The sequence below is a fragment of the Salmo salar genome, chromosome 17 (genome assembly GCF_965601325.2).
Source record: "Salmo salar chromosome 17, fSalSal1, whole genome shotgun sequence".
Lineage (NCBI taxonomy): Eukaryota > Metazoa > Chordata > Actinopteri > Salmoniformes > Salmonidae > Salmo > Salmo salar.
In genome coordinates, this window is record NC_138307.1 from 69,376,006 (window position 1) to 69,400,263 (window position 24,258).

Sequence of the window (24,258 nt, forward strand, 5' to 3'; positions counted from 1 at the left end):
AGCTTATAACAGTGAACCTTTTTTGTGGGATACACATAAGGCAATTCTAGGTCTTGTGGCATATTTTGGTTAAACTATCCCCAATTCAATGGAATTGCAACCCTCTGCATGCACAGTGCATTCTTCCATCACATGTACAGCTGATTCTCAAGATCTTGCACACTAATGAGATGCTATTGAGCCCACACTACTACACTGTCTGAGCCAAGGGCTACATGCTTTCTGGTAAGTTTTGATTACAATACTGGGTGGGGTGAAATATATTTTATGACACATTTTTTGTTAACTAGTAAATAGTAACTATCTGATGTGTGGAGACATTTCACTGCAGCTAATGTAGAAGGAAAAGCTGTGTACATTTGCAAGTACTGTGCCAAATAATATGTGAAGAATGCAACAAAGATGCAGAACCATCTGGCCAAGTGCATAAAGTTCCCTCAGTGCTCACAACAAATAAGCTCTGACAAAAGTCCCTCTACTTCTTTTCGAGGTGAAAATGACGAATCAGACACCTTATCGATAGCAACAGCTCATGGTCCTCCTGGAATCGGACGTTTTTTTGACTCAATGGAGGAACATAGTCAGAGAAATGCTGATGAATGTCTTGCTCGAGCTGTGTATGCAACTGGTTCACCTCTGATGCTCACAGGCAATGACCTTGGACCACAGAAGGTATTTGTACTGGTGACAGACAATGCTGTGAACATGAAGGCTGCTTGGTCTAAAGTGGAGCAGTCCTACCCTCACATCACACCCATTGGTTGTGCTGCTCATGCATTGAATCTGCTCCTCAAGGACATCATGGCACTGAAAACAATGGATACACTCTGCAAGAGAGCCAAGGAAACAGTTAGGTATGTGAAGAGTCATCAAGTTATAGCAGTAATCTCTCCCTCCAAGCACCCGTTGGGGTGGTGTTGTCATCATGTTTGACAGTCTCCTGGAGGGGAAGGAGTCTCTCCAAGAAATGGCCATATCACAGTCTGCCGATATGGACAGCCCCATCAAGAGGATCCTCCTGGATGATGTATTTTGGGAGAGAGTGGTAAAGCAGCCTAAAACCTAAAGCAGTAGCCATTGCACTGATTGAGGGAGACAATGCCATCCTGTCTGATGTTCAGACTCTGCTTGCAGATGTAAGAGAATAAATCCGTACTGCCCTGCCCACTTCAATGTTGCGCCAAGCAGAGGAAACTGCAGTTCTGAAATACATCAAAAAGCATGAAGACTTCTGCCTGAAGCCCATTCACACTGCAGAGTACATGTTGGACCCCAAGTATGCTGGCAAGAGCATCCTGTCTGGTGCAGAGATCAACAAGGCCTATGGTGTCATCACTACCGTGTCTCGCCACCTTGGCCTGGATGAGGACAAGGTTCTTGGCAGTCTGGCGGAGTACACTTCCAAGCAAGGGCTTTATGTCTACTTATGATAAGGTAAAAGGTTTATGTTTCTGTCTCCATTATGATTTGGTAAATATATACAATGCAAAAAACATCTAAATTGAAATGGTATTAATATTAATTTGCATATATTCCCATTAATTCCCACGGAAAGTTTCCACCTCTGAATATTCCCCAAAATGTACAACCCTATCCAGCACACATGCTTTCTGTTTAATAGTTGTAACACAGCCTCCAAAAATACAATTGATTGAACACTTGATTCATTATTTTTTGTTTTTTTTATTGACATGTTTTACATATAGTCTACAGTAACATAAACTAATGAAAATGCTATTGTTCTCATGTTACCTGAGACCATCATAAACACAACCAAATTAAAAATTTTGTGATCGCCTATATGAAATGTATTAATTACAGTGTTAGAATGTTGCAGTCAGAATGACTACTCACTAGCTTGAAGAGGGGTCCCTCGAGGCCCAGCGGTTCTACTGTTAAGTGGAGTGTGTGTGTGTGTGTATGTACTATCACAGACGCCACATTTGTCCCACAATGGCACTTCAAAGTTCGAACTAGAGATGAGGAACCTCAGAAAGCTGAACTTTCCCCTCAAATAAAAACACCTTATGGAACAGCGGGGACTGTGAAGCAACACAAAACATAGGCACAGACACATGCATGCGTACACACACACACGATAACATTCAAAATATATATATTTAACCTTTTATTTAACTAGGCAAGTCAGTTAAGAGCAAATTCTTATTTTCAATGACGGCCTGGGAACAGTGGGTTAACTGCCTTGTCGGGCAGAACGACAGATTTTTACCTTGTCAGCTTGGGGATTCGATCCAGCAACCTTTCGGTTACTGGCCCAGCGCTCTAACCACTAGGCTACCTGCCGCACTATGTACACATTTTGTACTGTAGATATGTGGTAGTGGTGAAGAAGGGGCCTGAGAGGCCTGAAATCTGTGAATGTATTGTTTTCAAATTGTATAAACTGCCTTAATTTTGCTGGAACCCAGGAAGAGTAGTTGCTGCTAGCAGCTAATGGGGATCCATAATAAATACAAATAATTGTTGTACCATGACCCTGTTGGCTAGGCTCCCTCTCCTTGTTTGGCTGGTAATTGGTGCGTGTTGCTAAGGCAGAGGTTTATATTCCCACTGTTGCTTGATAATATAGTGATGGCATTAACTTTCTCCCAGCATGTCTCTCCTCTTTAACCAGCCTGACATTTGGACTTCTTTCTCTATTTTAGATCACTCTTAATGATTGAGGTCATATCTGTTTTGTTCGCTTACTCCTCTCTCTCTCTCCATTTACATTTTAGTCATTTAGCTTACGCTCTTATCCAGAGCGACTTACAGCAGTGAGTTCCTACATTTTTCATACTGCTCCCCTGTGGGAATCGAACCCACAACCCTGGCGTTGCAAGCGCCATGTTCTACCAACTGAGCCTCTCACTCACTCACTCACTCTCACACCTCCTTCTATTCATTTCCTTTGCTCCCTCCCGTTTTTGGGGGAGGGAGCAAAGGAAATAAAATAAACCTAATTTTCCACCACCATGCTAGAGTGGCTACTGCTACTTCCTGATGTTGTGCCCGTGCTCAGCCAGGGGTAAACAACAGACGCTGCAGTGTGCATCTTCCGGAATATATCTGACAACGGCTGTGGAAAATTTCGTTTTATTAAGGCAGAAGACAGTACGCATATTCCCCCCCCCCCCCCCCCCCCTTACTTAAGGAGGAAACGGATGCCTTTGCAGCCTGAATGGAGGATGTTTTATGTACGAACCGGTCCCAGAGGGATACCAGTGTTTTACCGGCTGGGTACGTTACGCCTAGATGAAAGTGAAGATGTATCACCCACTAGCAGCTGTCTAGGCCTCTTCTCTCCTTTCTTTTCAATACTACCCTTTTATCAGAGGTGAGATGCATTCACACCATTAACTTAGTAGCCTTATCAACATGTAGATGACTTGACACATGGCTGGTTGTGTGATTGAATGTGTTGCACTTATGGAGTGTGTCCCTCCCTTCTGTCACCGTAGAAACGGAATCCACTCATCACAGAATGTTGACTTTGAATGGGTATGTCCATTCTAGTAACTATATTTCTTTGCCTACACATAATCTCTAGAGCAGCTCACCAATAGGATGATTCATCACAGGTCCTATATGCCCTCAGGCTCCAGCACTGGAGATCATTTCACACCTGATACATTTCCTCATGTTGCCTGCCTCTCTCTGGGGAGGAGTGTGTTTTTCCCCTCTAGTTAATTGTCATTTTTGTAAACAGCAATACAAATTAGTTAAGGTGTCCTCTTCCCGCTAACAGTCCATTAATAGCATTTTCTGCCAGAAATTATGTTCTCCACATCCTGATCGTCCCTTGCGTTTGATTCTTTAGCGGAAAACAAAGCCATAATAATAGTTAGAATTCACATTTGCTTTTTCTGTCTCCATAGTGAGAGAAGCAGCTTAGCGTTAGTACAGTACAGGTCACACCAGGCTTCCTCATTGGCCAGGTGTAAGAAGGGCTCAACTCCTATAGAAAGGTGGTACTACTTCACTGACTGACTGAAAGGTATCTAGAGCCACCCTCCATCCTCTGGTTATACCAGCCTCTACCCCCCCATAGCCCCTTTTGCTCCTAGGAGTCGGGGTTGAGGGGAGCAGAGGGGGCTAACCCATCAATGATTCATCCCCAGCATTCAACAACATTATTCCCACATTAAAATTGCATGGTGCCTTTTAAACCTCTTTGTTCAGAGGCGTTTGGTTCGGGCCCTGGGCACACCTCAGCACCGTTACACAAGACTGTCACAATCCATATCTACAACATATCTACAACATATCTACAATCAAAGACTTTTTGAGATTTGAAGGGGGAGGGGTGTAGGAGAGGAGGAGGGGTCTTTGAGTAGATCTGAGGTACAGTATTTTGGAATTCAACAGTTTGTTGACCCAGATCCTATTTGGTGTGTGTGTGTGTGTGTGTGTGTGTGTGTGTGTGTGTGTGTGTCTTTTAACCAGAGAAGTCACATTGAGATTGACATGTTTTTTTTCCCAGTGAGCTCTGACCAAGCTGGCAGCATTCATAGTTACACGAGACACTACATAACACATAATAATGAATGGAAGTTAAATCGGTGCAAAGTCCATAAGAGTGTGTTTAAACCTGCTCTTTAAAAGATCTGTCAGTGTATTTGGATATTTGGTTTTCAATATATCACAAACTGTTTCTGCATATTGGTTTGAGAATGGTTTGGAACGCCTACAAATAAGAGTGTGTTAATTGACCTTACCACATAGTGGTGACCTTAGTACATGTTGACCTAACATGATCACTGTTTGCCTGGCCTTAACCTCAACACCTACTGTATGTACATGCCCTCAACCTTCAGACTGACTGAACATCCCAGTCAATTGTTATTTTAAGGAGTCGTTAAGGACTTAACATTTGTGACACAGCAGTTTATTTTTCCTACATTTCACTCTGTGTCACCAAAAGTGAAGCACTTTCAAGTCTCTACTTGTTCTTGTTCAAGGTCACTTTCAACGTGCTGAAAGCAGTGTTGTGTTTTGGGTGCCGCTCTGGAGTGGCTGGGGAGAGGAGCACATGCAGTCCTCTCCAAAGTGATGATACCCCTCAATAACCTTCTTTTACACACCCTCGCCCTATTTTCAAGTCTCAAATCACTGAGCCATCTAAAAACACACCCAGCCCCAAACAGCCAATCTCCCAGTTCTTTAACCAAAGATTATAGTCTCTCTATCTCCACATGTGGAGGGGGGAAAGCATCCACCTATTCCCAGGAAGATGATTTCTTCCCCCTGGTAGCGCGCGCGCACACACACACACACACACACACACACTTTCTCTCTTGCCGGTCTTGCACAGCGAAAGAAAAATGTGTCCAATATCCCTAGACGGGCAATAATGATCGGAAAGGAATAGATGTGAGGTGGATAGATGGCACCTTGCCCTGCGATAGCCGTTTTGCTTGGGTTTGCACTTGTTAAGGGTGTGTGTGGGTTTTAAAGGTTCTGCTTTGCTGCTGTTTCTCAGCAAGGCACTCCCATTACTTCTCATTGTTGCGGTGTGGACTTATCTATTGTCTGAGTTGCTCTGTTGTTGGCCAGGGCTAATGGCCGCTCCTTTAGCTGCCTTCAACCCGATCTCCTCTGACTCCCTGGGCTCCTTCAGTGTCTTTTAAAGGTCTGTAGGACCTGGTGGAGGGAAGGGGCCATTAAAGATGATCTCAGAGCACGCACACACACACACCTGACACTAACACGCGGGCAGGCAGGCATGTAAACACACACACACAGAAGACCCGCAAGCTCACTCACTATTACACTGGAGAGATGGATAACTGAATGGTTTTATCTTTTGAAAAGGAATGTTATTCTGCTGTGTGTGTGTGTGTGTGTGTGTGTGTGTGTGTGTGTGTGTGGTGTGTGTGTGTGTGTGTGAGCCCATGATGGATGGAGAGTGCTGACATGTGCAGCTCAGTGGACTGCGAGACTGGACATGGCTAGACTCTCTCTCTCCTTCCCCCTCTCGCTCTGCTTCACTCTGAAAAACATTGCACGTCACCCCTGTTCCCCCCTGCTCTCTGATATCAGAGGTAGCAGACCAAACATCAGCTGTATATTGGACCATTTCACCCAGGGCCAGTCAACATATAGAAGGTCTTTGTGGTGGATGATGGACTTTTTGATTCGTCTATCAGTTTAATGGTGGGTTGTAGTGGACTGGTGGTCATAGGAATGTTATTTTAACTTTGGTTGATCACTATCGGACTACCCATCTATCTGTGATTTCTAGCCTTCCTGTTACTGTTTCAGCCATAGAATAGTTTAAGTTCTATTTTAGAGCGTAGGTCAACATTGTTGATTTTATATATTTCTTCAGTCAGTATTGTCGGCTAATTACACCCACATTCCTCCTCAGTGGTTCAGTGTGTCTTTACTTCACTTCCAGTGCCTTCGGAAAGTATTCAGACCCCTTGACTTTTTCCACATTTTGTTACGTTACAGCCTTATTCTAAAATTGCTGCGAATTTTTTTTTAATCAATCTACACACAATACCCCATAATGACAAAGTGAAAACGGTCTTAAAAAATGTTTGCAAATGTATTGAAACAGAAGTACCTTATTTACATAAGTATTCAGACCCTTTGCTATGAGACTTGAAATTGAGCTCAGGTGCATCCTGTTTCCATTGAGCATCCTTGATGTTTCTACAACTTGATTGGAGTCCACCTGTGGTAAATAACCTTGATTGGACATGATTTGCAAAGGCACACATCTGTCTATATAAGGTCCCACAGTTGGCAGTACATGTCAGAGCAAAAACCCAGCCATGAGGTCAAAGGAATTGTCCGTAGAGCTCCGAGATAGGATTGTGTCGAGGCACAGATCTGGGGAAGGGTACCAAAACATTTCTGCATTATTGAAAGTCACCAAGAACACAGTGGTCTCCATCATTCTTAAGTTGAAGAATTTTGGAACCACCAAGACTCTTCCTTGAGCTGGCTGCCCGGCCAAACTGAGCAATAAGGGGAGAAGGACCTTGGTCAGCGATGAGACCAACAACCCAATGGTCACTCTGACAGAGCTCAGAGTTCCTCTGTGGAGATGGCAGAACCTTCCAGAAAGACAACCATCTCTGCAGCACTCCATCAATTAGGCCTTTTTGATAGAGTTGCCAGAAGGAAGCCACTCCTCAGTAAAAAGGCACGTGACAGCCCGCTCCAGAGCGCTCAGGACCTTAGACTTGGGCAAAGGTTCACCTTCCAACAGGACAATGACCTTAAGCACACAGCCAATACAACTCAGGAGTGGCTTCAGGACAAGTCTCTGAATGTCCTTGAGTGGCCGAGCCAGAGCCCGGACTTGAACCCAATCTAACATCTCTGAAAATAGCTGTGCAGCGACGCTCCCCATCCAACCTGACAGAGCTTGAGAGGATGTGCAGAGAAGAAGTTACCAGTTGCTAAGCAGTTGCTAGGGACTCTTTTGGAAGAAGCTAGCTAGCTAACGAAGAACAACAAAGAATATCTAGTTAACAGAAGAAAAGAAAGAGAAAATCAGGACAGAAGAAAAAGGATATCAAAGTGAAACAGTTCTCTAAAGACACAGGAGACAATAATACAAGAAACAACACTTCTGTAGCTTGTCAACTATGTGTCTGTCTATCCCTGTTCTCTCCTCTCTGCACAGGCCATACAAACGCTTCACACCGCGTGGCCGCTGCCACTCTAACCTGGTGGTCCCAGCGCGCACGACCCACGTGGAGTTCCAGGTCTCCGGCAGCCTCTGGAACTGCCGGTCTGCAGCCAACAAGGCTGAGTTCATCTCAGCCTATGCTACCCTCCAGTCCCTAGACTTCCTGGCGCTGACGGAAACATGGATTACCACAGATAACACTGCTACTCCTACTGCTCTCTCTTCGTCTGCCCACGTGTTCTCGCATACCCCTAGAGCATCGAGCCAGCGGGGTGGTGGCACTGGAATCCTCATCTCTCCCAAGTGGACATTCTCTCTTTCTCCCCTGACCCATCTGTCTATCTCCTCATTTGAATTCCATGCTGTCACAGTTACCAGCCCTTTCAAGCTTAACATCCTTATCATTTATCGCCCTCCAGGTTCCCTTGGAGAGTTCATCAATGAGCTTGACGCCTTGATAAGTTCCTTTCCTGAGGATGGCTCACCTCTCACAGTTCTGGGTGACTTTAACCTCCCCACGTCTACCTTTGACTCATTCCTCTCTGCCTCCTTCTTTCCACTCCTCTCCTCTTTTGACCTCACCCTCTCACCTTCCCCCCCCTACTCACAAGGCAGGCAATACGCTTGACCTCATCTTTACTAGATGCTGTTCTTCCACTAATCTCATTGCAACTCCCCTCCAAATCTCCGACCACTACCTTGTATCCTTTTCCCTCTTGCTCTCATCCAACACTTCTCACTCTGCCCCTACTCGGATGGTATTGCGCCGTCCCAACCTTCGCTCTCTCTCTCCCGCTACTCTCTCCTCTTCCATCCTATCATCTCTTCCCTCTGCTCAAACCTTCTCCAACCTATCTCCTGATTCTGCCTCCTCAACCCTCCTCTCCTCCCTTTCTGCATCCTTTGATTTTCTCTGTCCCCTATCCTCCAGGCCGGCTCGGTCCTCCCCTCCTGCTCCGTGGCTCGACGACTCACTACGAGCTCACAGAACAAGGCTCCGGGCAGCCGAGCGGAAATGGAGGAAAACTCGCCTCCCTGCGGACCTGGCATCCTTTCACTCACACCTCTCTACATTCTCCTCTTCTGTCTCTGCTGCTAAAGCCACTTTCTACCACTCTAAATTCCAAGCATCTGCCTCTAACCCTAGGAAGCTCTTTGCTACCTTCTCCTCCCTCCTGAATCCTCCTCCCCCTCCCCCCCCCCCCTCCTCCCTCTCTGCGGATGACTTCTTAAACCATTTTGAAAAGAAGGTTGACGATATCCGATCCTCGTTTGCTAAGTCAAACGACACCGCTGGTCCTGCTCACACTGCCCTACCCTGTGCTTTGACCTCTTTCTCCCCTCTCTCTCAAGATGAAATCTCGCGTCTTGTGACGGCCGGCCGCCCAACAACCTGCCCACTTGACCCTATCCCCTCCTCTCTTCTCCAGACCATTTCCGGAGACCTTCTCCCCTTCCTCACCTCGCTCATCAACTCATCCTTGACCGCTGGCTACGTCCCTTCCGTCTTCAAGAGAGCGAGAGTTGCACCCCTTCTGAAAAAACCTACACTCGATCCCTCCGATGTCAACAACTACAGACCAGTATCCCTTCTTTCTTTTCTCTCCAAAACTCTTGAACGTGCCGTCATTGGCCAGCTCTCCTGCTATCTCTCTCAGAATGACCTTCTTGATCCTAATCAGTCAGGTTTCAAGACTGGGCATTCAACTGAGACTGCTCTTCTCTGTGTCACGGAGGCTCTCCGCACTGCTAAAGCTAACTCTCTCTCCTCTGCTCTCATCCTTCTAGACCTATCTGCTGCCTTTGATACTGTGAACCATCAGATCCTCCTCTCCACCCTCTCCGAGTTGGGCATCTCCGGCGCGGCCCACGCTTGGATTGCGTCCTACCTGACAGGTCGCTCCTACCAGGTGGCGTGGCGAGTGTCCCCCAGGGCTCTGTTCTAGGCCCTCTCCTATTCTCGCTATACACCAAGTCACTTGGCTCTGTCATATCCTCACATGGTCTCTCATATCATTGCTATGCAGGCGACACACAATTAATCTTCTCCTTTCCCCCTTCTGATAACCAGGCGGCGAATCGCATCTCTGCATGTCTGGCAGACATATCAGTGTGGATGACGGATCACCAGCTCAAGCTGAACCTCGGCAAGACGGAGCTGCTCTTCCTCCCGGGGAAGGACTGCCCGTTCCATGATCTCGCCATCACGGTTGACAACTCCCTTGTGTCCTCCTCCCAGAGTGCTAAGAACCTTGGCGTGATCCTGGACAACACCCTGTCGTTCTCCACTAACATCAAGGCGGTGACCCGATCCTGTAGGTTCATGCTCTACAACATTCGCAGAGTACGACCCTGCCTCACACAGGAAGCGGCGCAGGTCCTAATCCAGGCACTTGTCATCTCCCGTCTGGATTACTGCAACTCGCTGTTGGCTGGGCTCCCTGCCTGTGCCATTAAACCCCTACAACTCATCCAGAACGCCGCAGCCCGTCTGGTGTTCAATCTTCCCAAGTTCTCTCACATCACCCCGCTCCTCCGCTCTCTCCGCTGGCTTCCAGTTGAAGCTCGCATCCGCTACAATACCATGGTGATTGCCTACGGAGCTGTGAAGGGAACGGCACCTCCATACCTTCAGGCTCTGATCAGGCCCTACACCCAAACAAGGGCACTGCGTTCATCCACCACTGGCCTGCTGGCCCCCCTACCTCTGAGGAAGCACAGTTCCCGCTCAGCCCAGTCAAAACTGTTCGCTGCTCTGGCACCCCAATGGTGGAACAAGCTCCCTCACGACGCCAGGACAGCGGAGTCAATCACCACCTTCCGGAGACACCTGAAACCCCACCTCTTTAAGGAATACCTAGGATAGGATAAAGTAATCCTTCTAACCCCCCCCCCCTTAAAAGATTTAGATGCACTATTGTAAAGTGGTTGTTCCACTGGATATCATAAGGTGAATGCACCATTTTGTAAGTCGCTCTGGATAAGAGCGTCTGCTAAATGACTTAAATGTAAATGTAAGAATGGGAGAAACTCCCCAAATTCAGGTGTGCCAAGCTTGTAGCTTCATACCCAAGAAGACTCGATGCTGTAATCGCTGCCAAAGGTACTTCAACAAAGTACTGAGTAAAGGGTCAGAATACTTGTGTAAATAGTTTATTTTTGAATAGATTTGCATAAATATCCCCCAAAAAGGTTTTACTTTGTCATTATGGGGTATTGTGTGTAGAATGATGAGGGGGAAAAAATCTGTGTAATCAATATTAAAATAAGGCTATTACCTAACAAAGTGGAAAAAGTCAAGGGGTCTGAAGACTTTAGGAATGCACTGTATATTAGGCTGGTGTGCTTGATTCTAAACAGAGGAACAGTTTGGATCTCACTGTTCAGGGACCTTCCTTTACTTCACCAATCACACCAGCGCAGTGTAGCGATGAACGTGTTGCTAGGCAACTATGAGAATCTAATGCCTAGTGATGGTTCAAAAAGTTGCATCGTTCCAACTGCCTGGTGGGAAGTGTGTGCAGGTTTACCAGCTCAAAATAACACGGCACTCTTCCTATGTAAATATGTCCGGGGGTATTTTCACAGGAAAGTGTCACGTCTAAATCAATCTCCAAACTAAGGGCTTTGAGGCATTTCAAAGCAAAGCCAGACTTGGTTTATCTTTTTTAACTAGAAAAACCAACTGCGTCATAGCTTTCAAACTTCAAATTATCATCTTCTGACATAACCTTTCTTTTTACCCTTTGTCATTTTCAACTGTAAAGTCTTCAATGTCGCCCTCTTTCTGCCAGCTGGCGAACCACAAGACCAGCTTGTGGATTTAAAGGAGAATAACGGCAAAATGTGTCTGTTCCTAAACCCTCTCTGACTCGTTGGACTGTCTGTCAAAGTGCTCACCTCTTTCACTCAGGGAGAGCGAGGTAGAGCTACATCACGTGGTTATACAGACCCCTCCCACTCACTGCAGAGCTAGATAGAACTTTGTGGAATAACGCATATCTACAAAAAAATGACGTTCTGTCACAGGGAAAATACTACATTCGGGAAGTCCAATCGATTATTTGATATGGCATATAGTATTTTATGTTATGAAGTTGCCCTTTTTTCTGATATCCCTGCCAAGCAAGGAGGACCGGAGACGACCTAATCCCGCCTCCCACTTTTACCTTGTAACCCCTTTGGACAGTTCACCTGCCTATCAACACTGTCCATCTTCCCTCTGACTGTAGGCTACATCCCTCGTTGCATGGTGTGATCAGATCATTACGGCAAAGTACATCTACTAAAATGAGAGGGAAAGACTAGTCAGTGTTCAACATAACGTCCAAGTCATAGGATGACACGTATGGACTACAAGGCTCATTTATGGAACTAATGTTTGATTTAGATTTGTAACTTTCCTACAGTAGCCAGTACACACATCCTTGTAAATTAATTTCCGTTGCAGATAGCCTAGGTACTACCGCATGCATCTATCGAAATGCGATTTACGCTCACTGTCCAAGTTTTCATTGAGCTAAATCAAATATGCTATTATTACATTGTATTATTAGCCTACATATACGTTGTTGTTTTTTTTATCAGTAGAGTAATGACAATCATTTAAAAATGATGCAGCGGATTTCATTTGCAAGCCAATGCCAAATTGCCTTCCTCCAGTCAGCAAGATAATTTAGGCAATAAAGTAAATATTTATGAAATAAAGCCTATGTTTGAATCAAATACCCTACTCTTTGAATGTCGCGTATTGATTATGTATAATATACTTGATGACTGATGACCGGTGAAATCAACAGCTGCAGTGTTGCTCATTGGATTACCCCTTGTTATTATATACTGCTCAAAAAAATAAAGGGAACACTTAAACAACACAATGTAACTCCAAGTCAATCACACTTCTGTGAAATCAAACTGTCCACTTAGGAAGCAACACTGATTGACAATAAATTTCACATGCTGTTGTGCAAATGGAATAGACAACAGGTGGAAATTATAGGCAATTAGCAAGACACCCCCAATAAAGGAGTGGTTCTGCAGGTGGAGACCACAGACCACTTCTCAGTTCCTATGCTTCCTGGCTTCTGTTTTGGTAACTTTTGAATGCTGGCGGTGCTTTCACTCTAGTGGTAGCATGAGACGGAGTCTACAACCCACATAAGTGGCTCAGGTAGTGCAGCTCATCCAGGATGGCACATCAATGCGAGCTGTGGCAAGAAGGTTTGCTGTGTCTGTCAGCGTAGTGTCCAGAGCATGGAGGCGCTACCAGGAGACAGGCCAGTACATCAGGAGACGTGGAGGAGGCCGTAGGAGGGCAACAACCCAGCAGTAGGACCACTACCTCCGCCTTTGTGCAAGGAAGAGCAGGAGGAGCACTGCCAGAGCCCTGCAAAATGACCTCCAGCAGGCCACAAATGTGCATGTGTCTGCTCAAACGGTCAGAAACAGACTCCATGAGGGTGGTATGAGGGTCTGACGTCCACAGGTGGGGGTTGTGCTTACAGCCCAACACCGTGCAGGACGTTTGGCATTTGCCAGAGTACACCAAGATTGGCAAATTCGCCACTGGCGCCCTGTGCTCTTCACAGATGAAAGCAGGTTCACACTGAGCACGTGACAGACGTGACAGAGTCTGGAGACACCGTTGTCGTGTCTTTGGGGGTACCATTAAACGGAAGATATGTTTATCAATTAGCGATTAAACTGATTAATCGTTTAATTGTAATTAACTAGGAGGTCGGGGCACCAAGGAGAATATTCAGATTACAAAGCTATAATTTTCCTAATATAACTTTCCTGTACTATAATATTATATTCTATTATAGTATAGGTCGATTATCTTCTAAGTTTAAATGGTGGATTTACCTCTAGTCCAGTCTCATTCCAAAACGTCGTAAATTGTTGTATCTGCACGAACCCAGTCTTTACTAAAATCATCCATACATCAATTGTCTTAAAATCATTTATTTACTACACTAAGTAATTAACAGAAAAACATACAAACAGTAATTCTCGTCAACAAAGGATTGGTATCGGAATGTGCCCTTGTGGGCTAAACAGGCTGGTCGGCCTGTTGAACAATGGGTCATAAATGGTCAGCTGAGAAGTTTACACAGAGTTCATTAACAATTGACAATTGAAGGCTCACTCATTCGGGAACAATTGCAATCAATATATATATTTACGCTCAGTGTGTCGTTCTGATTCTTGTTGGAGAGTAGTTCTGTTGGGGAGTTTTGTCCGCGTTCTCTCTCTCTCTCTCTCTCTCTCGGTTAGAATGGATCTTTCAGAGCGACCTTCATTAATGTCGTCATCGAATGGTTGCTTCGTTGGTCTTCGCGTTCAATGATATAATTTACTTAGCTGCAGACTAATAATTAATATCAAAGACTTGTTCTTATTCTGTCAGTATCGATAGTCTAAAAGTTAACCACGTGGTATGGTTCACTTTCAGTAGAGGAATTAGATGGTAGAACCTATTTGGCCAACGGAGTGTAGGCCTGGTCTGGAGAAATGTAAATCAGGGAGTGTTTTATAGTGCCCATCGAACAGGCTGGTCAAATGACGCCTGGTCCTGTATATGTCCCTGGGGCATGCCTATGACTGAGTTAGATTTGGTTACAGAAATACAATTCTATCACATTACATCAGTACATAGCATCTCAATGTCTTACAAAAGCTTTATCCTTATCAATACATTCCATACACCCATATGAGGCAAGTCTTAAACTGAGTCTATTATATAAACAGTTTTATGGTAATATGGCTATATTGTCTCTTCTGAGTATCACAAAATTGTACCAAGCGGATGAGTTCGTAGCTGGATTCTTCAATTCTATGAGTTGGAAGAATTTCCTTTGTCTCTCTATGAAACATGGGGTAGGAGATTCTCCTCAGAGGGTTTTTTACAACCCTGGGTTGGGGGGAAGGTAGGTTGGGTGATGGTACGAAGGGGAGGGGGTCAACTGTCCTTCCTGTACCCAAAGAGGCCAACGTCATGACACCGTGGAGAACGTTCTGCTGCCTGCAACATCCTCCAGCATGACCGGTTTGGCGGTGGGTCAGTCATGGTGTGGGGTGGCATTTCTTTGGGGGGCCGCACAGCCCTCCATGTGCTCGCCAGAGGTAGACTGACTGCCATTAGGTACCGAGATGAGATCCTCAGACCCCTTGTGAGACCATATTCTGGTGCGGGTGGCTCTGGGTTCCTCCTAATGCAAGACAATGCTAGACCTCATGTGGCTGGAGTGTGTCAGCAGTTCCTGCAAGAGGAAGGCATTGATGCTATGGACTGGCCCGCCCATTCCCCAGACCTGAATCCAATTAAGCACATCTGGAATATCATGTCTCGCTCCATCCACCAACGCCACGTTGCACCACAGACTGTCCAGGAGTTGGCGGATGCTTTAGTCCAGGTCTGGGAGGAGATCCCTCAGGAGACCATCCGCCACCTCATCAGGAGCATGCCCAGGCGTTGTAGGGAGGTCATACAGGCACGTGGAGGCCACACACACTACTGAGCCTCATTTTGACTTGTTTTAAGGACATTACATCAAAGTTGGATCAGCCTGTAGTGTGGTTTTCCACTTTAATTTTGAGTGTGACTCCAAATCCAGACCTCCATGGGTTGATAAATTGGATTTCCATTGATTATTTTTGTGCGATTTTGTTGTCAGCACATTCAACTATGTAAAGATAAAAGTATTTAATAAGATTATTTCATTCATTCAGATCTAGGATGTGTTATTTTAGTGTTCCCTTTATTTTTTTGAGCAGTGTACTTTGACATAACGTAAGTGTTTGGGGTGGAAAACCCCCCTTTCTTTGTGTGTTATTTTGTTGTATGTGCAAAATTGTCATCTGTAATGGTCATTAGGATGTACATATGAAAAAATGTACATTAGTCAATGGGTACAGTAGGTGAAAAACATAGTTATGCCATCCGGGTGGCCACGACAGAGGACATTCCTTGATCATTTTTATCACATTAAATAAGAGCTTATTATAGTCCTGACAACTCATTTAACTATTCCTGAGATATTCACTTACAAGAAACAATGTGAATATCAAACTCACCAAAATTATAATGAATAATTACACACACTACTTTTCAGATTTCAGAAACTTGAGCTGTGTATGTTTGTGTGTACATCGTGTGTGTCTGTGTACGTGTCTGCTTGCGTATGCTTATGTGCGTCTGTCCTTTGTCTGTCTAGTATTGTAAATGTTAACTGTCTGTCTCTGTCAGGCTGGAGGAGGAGAAGGTCCATGTTGCATCCTTTGCTGAGGCTGAGGCCCAGGCCAGTGTGAAGGATGAGGTGGGTCGTATCCTGGAGCTGGAGAGAGCCACGACCCATAATACCTTGACGCAGGCTGTCATGAGGGAGAAGGTCAGCGCTGAGGATGAGAGGCTACGCACCCAGCTTTACGTAAGTCCCTAACCCCCTCCAACCGTTTCTCAACCCCCCCTTACTCAATTGGTTTTGTTCCAGTCTGAGCCCAGCACTAACACTGACTTTCACAATCATCAAGCTGTTGATTAGGTGAATTAAGTGTTTTAGTGCTGGGCTGGAACAAATGCCTGTACACCCACTAGCTAAGGGTTTTGATGACTGTAATGGCCCTGATGGCAGCTCATTTCCCTCTGTAACCAGGGCGATGATCACTGTGCACCTCATAGGTGGGCCCATTCCCATAACCAAAACGGAGGACTATATAGTATTATCTTAGGCTTTCTAATGCTATACCGTACTCCATTGAAACATGACCAGTCGGCTACATTTGAAGAGTTCCAAGTTTTACCACTTTTTAGCTTTTGATCTGCAGATAATATTCACATTTTGTCTGGATCTTGGGGCTGTGCCCTTCATATAACTTCTGTTGAAACTACTTAGCAAATGGCTTCCAGTGCTGTTAATACTCTTCTGAGAACAGCAAGAGCTACAGGAGGTTAGAATTAAATGGCTGCACTGTTATTAGGGCAGTTTAGCAGGAACCAGTCATGTATTTTTGTATTCTAGCTTGAATGCTTCTTTCATATTAAATATTGCTCCCTTCCATCATTGGTCACACACACACAAACACACACACACACACACACACACACACACACACACACACACACACACACACACACACACACACACACACATACACACCCAGCCATATGTGGTAATGGACAGGTCACGACTGGAGCGGTGACACATGTCGGGTGTGTGAGCATAGCCGTGAACTGAAGTCTGTAGAGCCGTCTGACCTGTGTGACCCCTTACACACACACACATTCATGCAATAAAGCATTTGCATTACACACTAATACAAGTGTGTAACAGGACAAATATAAGCACCCGCCAAATTATTGATTATTCTGACATACACACACGAACGAACATACACACACGCGCTAGCCCCTCAGAGACCTGAGAAATGAGGGGTTTCACTTCTACCATATCATTGTGATGATTACCACTATATGATTAGGTTCAACTGAAATTGATCTTCCTACAGGGCCTTCTTGTATTTCACTGTCCCCTTATTTCCCTTATGATGTTGTGTCTGAGAAAGCCACCCTCATTTTAGAGAGTTATGGCTTTATTTGCTGTAAATATCCCTTGTAAACATATAGCAAGACCAGCGTCGTCCCTACATTGCCTTGACAGCCAACAAATTCTCTCACAACAGGCGCACACACACACACACACACAAGAACAACACGCTCCCCGGAGAACGGGCCCTGTTTACAAACCTACGCTATTGATTATATAGCTCATTTCACACGCTCATCGCCGTAATAGAAAAATGAATCATTTTGGGTGGCCGAGACGCCATGGCGTGCCACGATTCCACCACGCCGCAGGATGAGTGTATCAGGGATCCCTCGCTCGGAACGACGATCCAATCGAACATTTTTAAAAGTGAGGGAGGTGGGGAGGGAGAGCAGGGACTCTATACGCCTTCAGCATCTGTGAAGAGAGCGGTTTTGTTCTTTGTCATCTTTAATTTAATGATTTTTTTTTGGAGAGAGGGAGGGAGGGATAGGACCAGCCATATATCTCCATGTAAGTGTCTGTCCTCTCTTGGTGCTGTTAAAATAATGTCCGGGTAGCTCAGTTCAGTCATATGGACTGTAGCCCTGCCAACAACAAGTTGGTATGTGTTTACAACAACAAGTTGGCAGGGCTCCAGTTCTGGGGGCCAACGTGTTCCAAAAGATATGACAACGGGGAACGGAAGCAGGGCGGTAGCTCCACCTCCCTCTCTCTGGGCAGGTCTGTGGGCTAAATGTCCCCTCCCCTTCTGAAGTTTGCAAGATGTGAACACCTGCGAAATAGTGATTTGTCCAGATGATCAGTGAGGTTCAAGGTGAGACATCACGTCTGACAGACGTTAAGTTACCAGTACTGTTACATGCTTCTGTCCACCAGAGAGAACTACCAGTATACAGCAGTAATATTACTGTAGTACAGGTCACAGCTTCGGCAGTCCTTGTAGTACAGGTCACAGCTTCGGCAGTCCTTGTAGTACAGGTCACAGCAGCGGCAGTCCTTGTAGTACAGGTCACAGCAGCGGCAGTCCTTGTAGTACAGGTCACAGCAGCGGCAGTCCTTGTAGTACAGGTCACAGCAGCGGCAGTCCTTGTAGTACAGGTCACAGCAGCGGCAGTCCTTGTAGTACAGGTCACAGCTTTGGCAGTCCCTGTAGTACAGGTCACAGCAGCGGCAGTCCCTGTAGTACAGGTCACAGCTTTGGCAGTCCCTGTAGTACAGGTCACAGCTTTGGCAGTCCCTGTAGTACAGGTCACAGCTTTGGCAGTCCCTGTAGTACAGGTCACAGCTTTGGCAGTCCTTGTAGTACAGGTCACAGCTTTGGCAGTCCCTGTAGTACAGGTCACAGCTTTGGCAGTCCCTGTAGTACAGGTCACAGCGGCGGCAGTCCCTGTAGTACAGGTCACAGCGGCGGCAGTTCCTGTAGTACAGGTCACAGCGGCGGCAGTCCCTGTAGTACAGGTCACAGCTTCGGCAGTCCCTGTAGTACAGGTCACAGCTTCGGCAGTCCCTGTAGTACAGGTCACAGCTTCGGCAGTCCCTGTAGTACAGGTCACAGCTTCGGCAGTCCCTGTAGTACAGGTCACAGCTTCGGCAGTCCTTGTAGTACAGGTCACAGCTTTGGCAGTCCCTGTAGTACAGGTCACAGCTTTGGCAGTCCCTGTAGTACAGGTCACAGCTTTGGCAGTCCTTGTAGTACAGGTCACAGCTTCGGCAGTCCTTGTAGTACAGGTCACAGCGGCGGCAGTCCTTGTAGTACAGGTCACAGCAGCGGCAGTCCTTGTAGTACAGGTCACAGCTTCGGCAGTCCTTGTAGTACAGGTCACAGCGGCGGCAGTCCCTGTAGTACAGGTCACAGCGGCGGCAGTCCTCTAATTACACGTCACAGCAGTGGCAGTAATACAGAGGGAGAGTTTAAAACTCTATTCCTGGCTCCAAGGTTAACCCTGGGCCTTTACCATCTTTTAACACGCCCCCCAAGAGACTGGAGCCGGGTGCCCCAAGAGACTGGAGCCGGGTGCCCCAAGAGACTGGAGCCGGGTGCCCCAAGAGACTGGAGCCGGGTGCCCCAAGAGACTGGAGCCGGGTGCCCCAAGAGACTGGAGCCGGGTGTTAAAATGAGTCGGTACATGCAAATTGAGCACACACACTCTCTCACAGATATTTGCACACAGACAACATAATTTTTTACACTTCTGTTTCTGTCTCTCTCTCACACTGGAGCAAAGAGCAGAAGAGGATGGACAGTCTGTTCTTTTAGCAGAAAGTGTGTGTGATGATTTCCCTGTTTGAGAATTCATTTAGAGTTCTGGAGTTTAATAGAATCCGAGGGGTTATCACCGAGCCTATTTTACACATGTAATTGTCAAGGCTGTCAGTCCTCTCATATGCCCACTGTTCTTTTCAACTGGAAATGGACTTTTCCCTTTAAAAGACAACCTAGTCGCCCGTCTTCTTCCCTCATTGTCATTTTTCGGTGTTAACTCTGGGACGGCTGTCTCTCTCTCCTCAGTGGCTATGTCCCAATTGGCACCATATTCCCTTTCTAGTGCACTGCTTTTGTCACAAGTAGTGCAGTATAAAGGGAATAGGGTGTCATTTGGGAATCTACCAGTCTCTCTTCAGCCGCCAAGACACTTCCCCAACTGTCTTTGAAGTAGCACAGTGCTTTAAAATGGGGAAAAAATAAGCAGTTTCATTACAGAAGTATGTTCACTCTGACTTCATGATTGATATTCAGAATAATGTACAGACACTCTGAATAATGTATTTCCCTGTAGACTTTTTAAATATGAGGTTGGTGTAGATACAAGCTACATTTCCACATGGAGCACGTGAAATGCTTTGGTGATGACCCCTAACTGTGTATGTACCGTTCCAACATGGGTCAATCAGTGTGTTACCTTTTACATCGCACGACACGGACACTAGATAACGCGTTTGAAAACGGGCCCTTGGGAGCAGCATGGTAGCTGTACTAAGCACAGGGTGCGGCCTTTCAGAACCACCATTTTACATTCAGCTAGAGCAGTGGTTTTCAACCTGTTATAAACAGTTTTACATTACATTTCACAATACAAATTGTTTTAACAAACATCCATCTGTAATATATTTAATCTGCTACATTCACTGATAACATAAATTTGACCGCTAAGATATTTTATGTAAAACAATTGAGACACTCTGTGATTGGTGGTCCTCGAGCTTTTGATGGTGATTTGGTGGTCCCTGGAAAGGAAAAGGTTGGGAACCACTGAGCTAAAGGAACCTGTGCTACATTACCAGTTAGAGAAGCTTTAAATGTCTTCTCTATAAGCCCACACCACTGCAAGGCCGCAACCCTTACGCTATTGTGGGATTTGGTTCTTAGCAAGCCTGTCCCTGGATCTACAAAAAGTGCTGCTTTGCTATTATAGCAAGTGTATTTTTTTCCCAATTATAAAGACACACCTTGGTTTTATTGTTAAATCTTGGGAAGAAAATACTGTGCTACACCGTTACAGCATATAATCAGAGAGAGAGGCTGGATTTATTCCATGGAGGAATGTCAGTGAAACTGGTTGTAAGGGGAGTGATTGGAATACTAGGTGATAGAGGGGATGGGAAGAGGAGAGCAGGTGAAGAAGTAAGGACAGGGTATAGAGGCTAGCCTACATAAGCTCTACATAAGTCAGGCTGGAGCGGTAGAGGAAAGCGCTAGTTGTTGTGTTTTCTGTCCTCAGTCTCCTGATCCAACGAGGTATTGATTGGTCTTCTCATCAGGATGCATGTTGCGTCGCCACGGCAGCAGGGCCTTATAGAACCCCCGGTACATCACACACAGTGGTAGAGGTGTACTGTGCTTGAATGCTCCCCACGCCTTCCTGTAATGACCACACCGCCATGGCATTAGCCACCAATTACGCAGCCTTCCAGGAGAATTGCCTCGATGGCCATTTTAAGCCTGAGTGGACACACACACACAAAGGCTGTATAGGCTAGTAGCCTGGATGTTTTATTTCTAACATTGATAGCCATATGCCTTGTGACTAAGCTATAGCTTTCTGTGATTTGGAGATTGACTGGAGGTTGACTTCCAAACTCAAAGCATTTGTTGTGTTTTTCTTTAGACCCTTATACGTTCAACCCACAGTATCTCTACGTAGTCCAGTACACAGACTTGAGGATCTGCGTCAGCTCATTATCACACACCTATACTAGTCCCACTAGTCTCTTCAGAACATTTCAATTACCCCCCCCCCCCCCGCTTCTACGACGTTAATAAAACCCATTCCCCCTGCGACGTTAATAAAACCCGTTCCCCCTGCGACGTCAATAAAACCCGTTCCCCCTGCGACGTTAATAAAACCCGTTCCCCCTGCGACATTAATAAAACCCGTTCCCCCTGCGACGTTAATAAAACCCATTCCCCCTGCGACGTTAATACAACCCGTTCCCCCTGCGACGTTAATACAACCCGTTCCCCCTGCGACGTTAATAAAACCCGTTCCCCCTGCGACGTTAATAAAACCCATTCCCCCTGCGACGTTAATACAACCCCTTCCCCCTACGACGTTAATAAAACCCGTTCCCCCTACGACGTTAATAAAACCCGTTCCCCCTACGACGTTAATAAAACCCGTTCCCCCTACGACGTTAATAAAACCCGTTCCCCCTACGACGTTAATAAAACCCGTTCCTCCTGCTCCTATGTAGTCTGCGTGGCCATGCACGCCTCCAACTCAATCATCAGGTTTGCAGACGACACTACAGTGGTAGGCTTAATTATCAACAACGATGAGACGGCCTACAGGGAGGAGGTGAGGGCACTCGGAGTTTGGTGTCAGGAAAACAACCTCTCACTCAACGTCAAAAAAACTAAAGGAGATGATTTTGAAGAGGGAGCACCCCCCTATCCACATCGACGGGACAGTAGTGGAGAAAATGGAAAGTTAAGTTCCTCGGCGTACACATCACAGACATACTGAAGTGGTCCACCCACACAGACAGCATGGTGAAGGAGGCGCAACAGCACCTCTTCAACCTCAGGAGGCTGAAGAAATGTGGCTTGTCACCAAAAACACACAAGCTTTTACAGATGCACAATCGAGAGCATCCTGTCGGGCTGTATCACCGCCTGGTACGGCAACTGCTCCGCCCATAACCGTAAGGCTCTCCAGAGGGTAGTGAGGTCTGCACAACGCATCACCGGGGGCAAACTACCTGCCCTCCATGACACCTACACCACCCGATGTCACAGGAAGGCCAAAAAGATCATCAAGGACAACAACCACCCGAGCCACTGCCTGTTCACCCCGCTATCATCCAGAAGGCGAGGTCAGTACAGGTGCATCAAAGCTGGGACCAAGAGACTGAAAAACAGCTTCTATCTCAAGGCCATCAGACTGTTAAACAGCCATCACTAACATTGAGTGGCTGCTGCCAACATACTGACTCATCTCTAGCCACTTTAATAATAAAAAATGTTATGTAATAAATGTATCGCTAGTCACTTTAAACTATGCCACTTTATATAATGTTTACATACACTACTCATCTCATATGTATATATTGTACTCTATACCATCTACTGCATCTTGCCTATGCCGTTCGGCCATCGCTCATCCATATATATTTGTATGTACATATTCTTATTCATTCCTTTACACTTGTGTGTGAATAAGGTAGTTGTTGTGAAATTGTTAGATTACTTGTTAGATATTACTGCATGGTCTGAACTAGAAGCACAAGCATTTCGCTACACTCTCATTAACATCTGCTAACCATGTGTATGTGACAAATAAGATTTGTTTTGATTAGTAAGACGTTTCCCCCTGCTCCTACGACGTTAATAAAACCCGTTCCCCCTGCTCCTACGACGTTAATAAAACACGTTCCCCCTGCTCCTACGACGTTAATAAAACACGTTCCCCCTGCTCCTACGACGTTAATAAAACCCGTTCCCCCTGCTCCTACGACGTTAATAAAACCCGTTCCCCCTGCTCCTACGACGTTAATAAAACCCGTTCCCCCTGCTCCTACGACGTTAATAAAACCCGTTCCCCCTGCTCCTACGACGTTAATAAAACCCGTTCCCCCTGCTCCTACGACGTTAATAAAACGTTTCCCCCTGCTCCTACGACGTTAATAAAACCCATTCCCCCTGCTCCTACGACGTTAATAAAACCCGTTCCTCCTACGACGTTAATAAAAGCCGTTCCCCCTGCTCCTACGACGTTAATAAAACCCATTCCCCCTGCTCCTACGACGTTAATAAAACCCGTTCCTCCTACGACGTTAATAAAAGCCGTTCCCCCTGCTCCTACGACGTTAATAAAACCCATTCCCCCTGCTCCTACGACGTTAAAACCCGTTCCTCCTGCGACGTTAATAAAACCCGTTCCTCCTGCGACGTTAATAAAACCCGTTCCTCCTGCGACGTTAATAAAACCCGTTCCTCCTACGACGTTAATAAAACCCGTTCCTCCTACGACGTTAATAAAACCCGTTCCCCCTGCTCCTACGACGTTAATAAAACCCGTTCCTCCTGCGACGTTAATAAAACCCGTTCCTCCTACGATGTTAATAAAACCCGTTCCTCCTACGACGTTAATAAAACCCGTTCCTCCTACGACGTTAATAAAACCCGTTCCTCATACGACGTTAATAAAACCCGTTCCCCCTGCTCCTACGACGTTAAGAAAGCCCGTTCCCCCTGCTCCTACGACGTTAATAAAACCCGTTCCTCCTACGACGTTAATAAAACCCGTTCCCCCTGCTCCTACGACGTTAATAAAACCCGTTCCTCCTACGATGTTAATTAAACCCGTTCCTCCTACGACGTTAATAAAACCCGTTCCTCCTACGACGTTAATAAAACCCGTTCCCCCTGCTCCTACGACGTTAAGAAAACCCGTTCCCCCTGCTCCTACGACTTTAATAAAACCCGTTCCTCCTACGACGTTAATAAAACCCGTTCCCCCTGCTCCTACGACGTTAATAAAACCCGTTCCTCCTACGATGTTAATTAAACCCGTTCCTCCTACGACGTTAATAAAACCCGTTCCTCCTACGACGTTAATAAAA

The 24,258-nt window shown here is 46.0% G+C and overlaps 1 protein-coding gene across 4 annotated transcripts in view; it reads left to right on the plus strand.

Annotated features, from left to right (window-relative positions):
• Positions 1–24,258, plus strand: part of LOC106576543 (MICOS complex subunit MIC19) — a 147,542-nt gene that overhangs the window by 22,935 nt on the left and 100,349 nt on the right. For all 4 annotated transcript variants that reach the window (XM_082964050.1, XM_082964051.1, XM_045700064.2 and 1 more), the window contains one exon: positions 15,897–16,077. In XM_082964050.1, the coding sequence (XP_082820176.1) occupies positions 15,897–16,077 (181 nt within the window). The remainder of the gene's footprint in view (positions 1–15,896; positions 16,078–24,258) is intronic.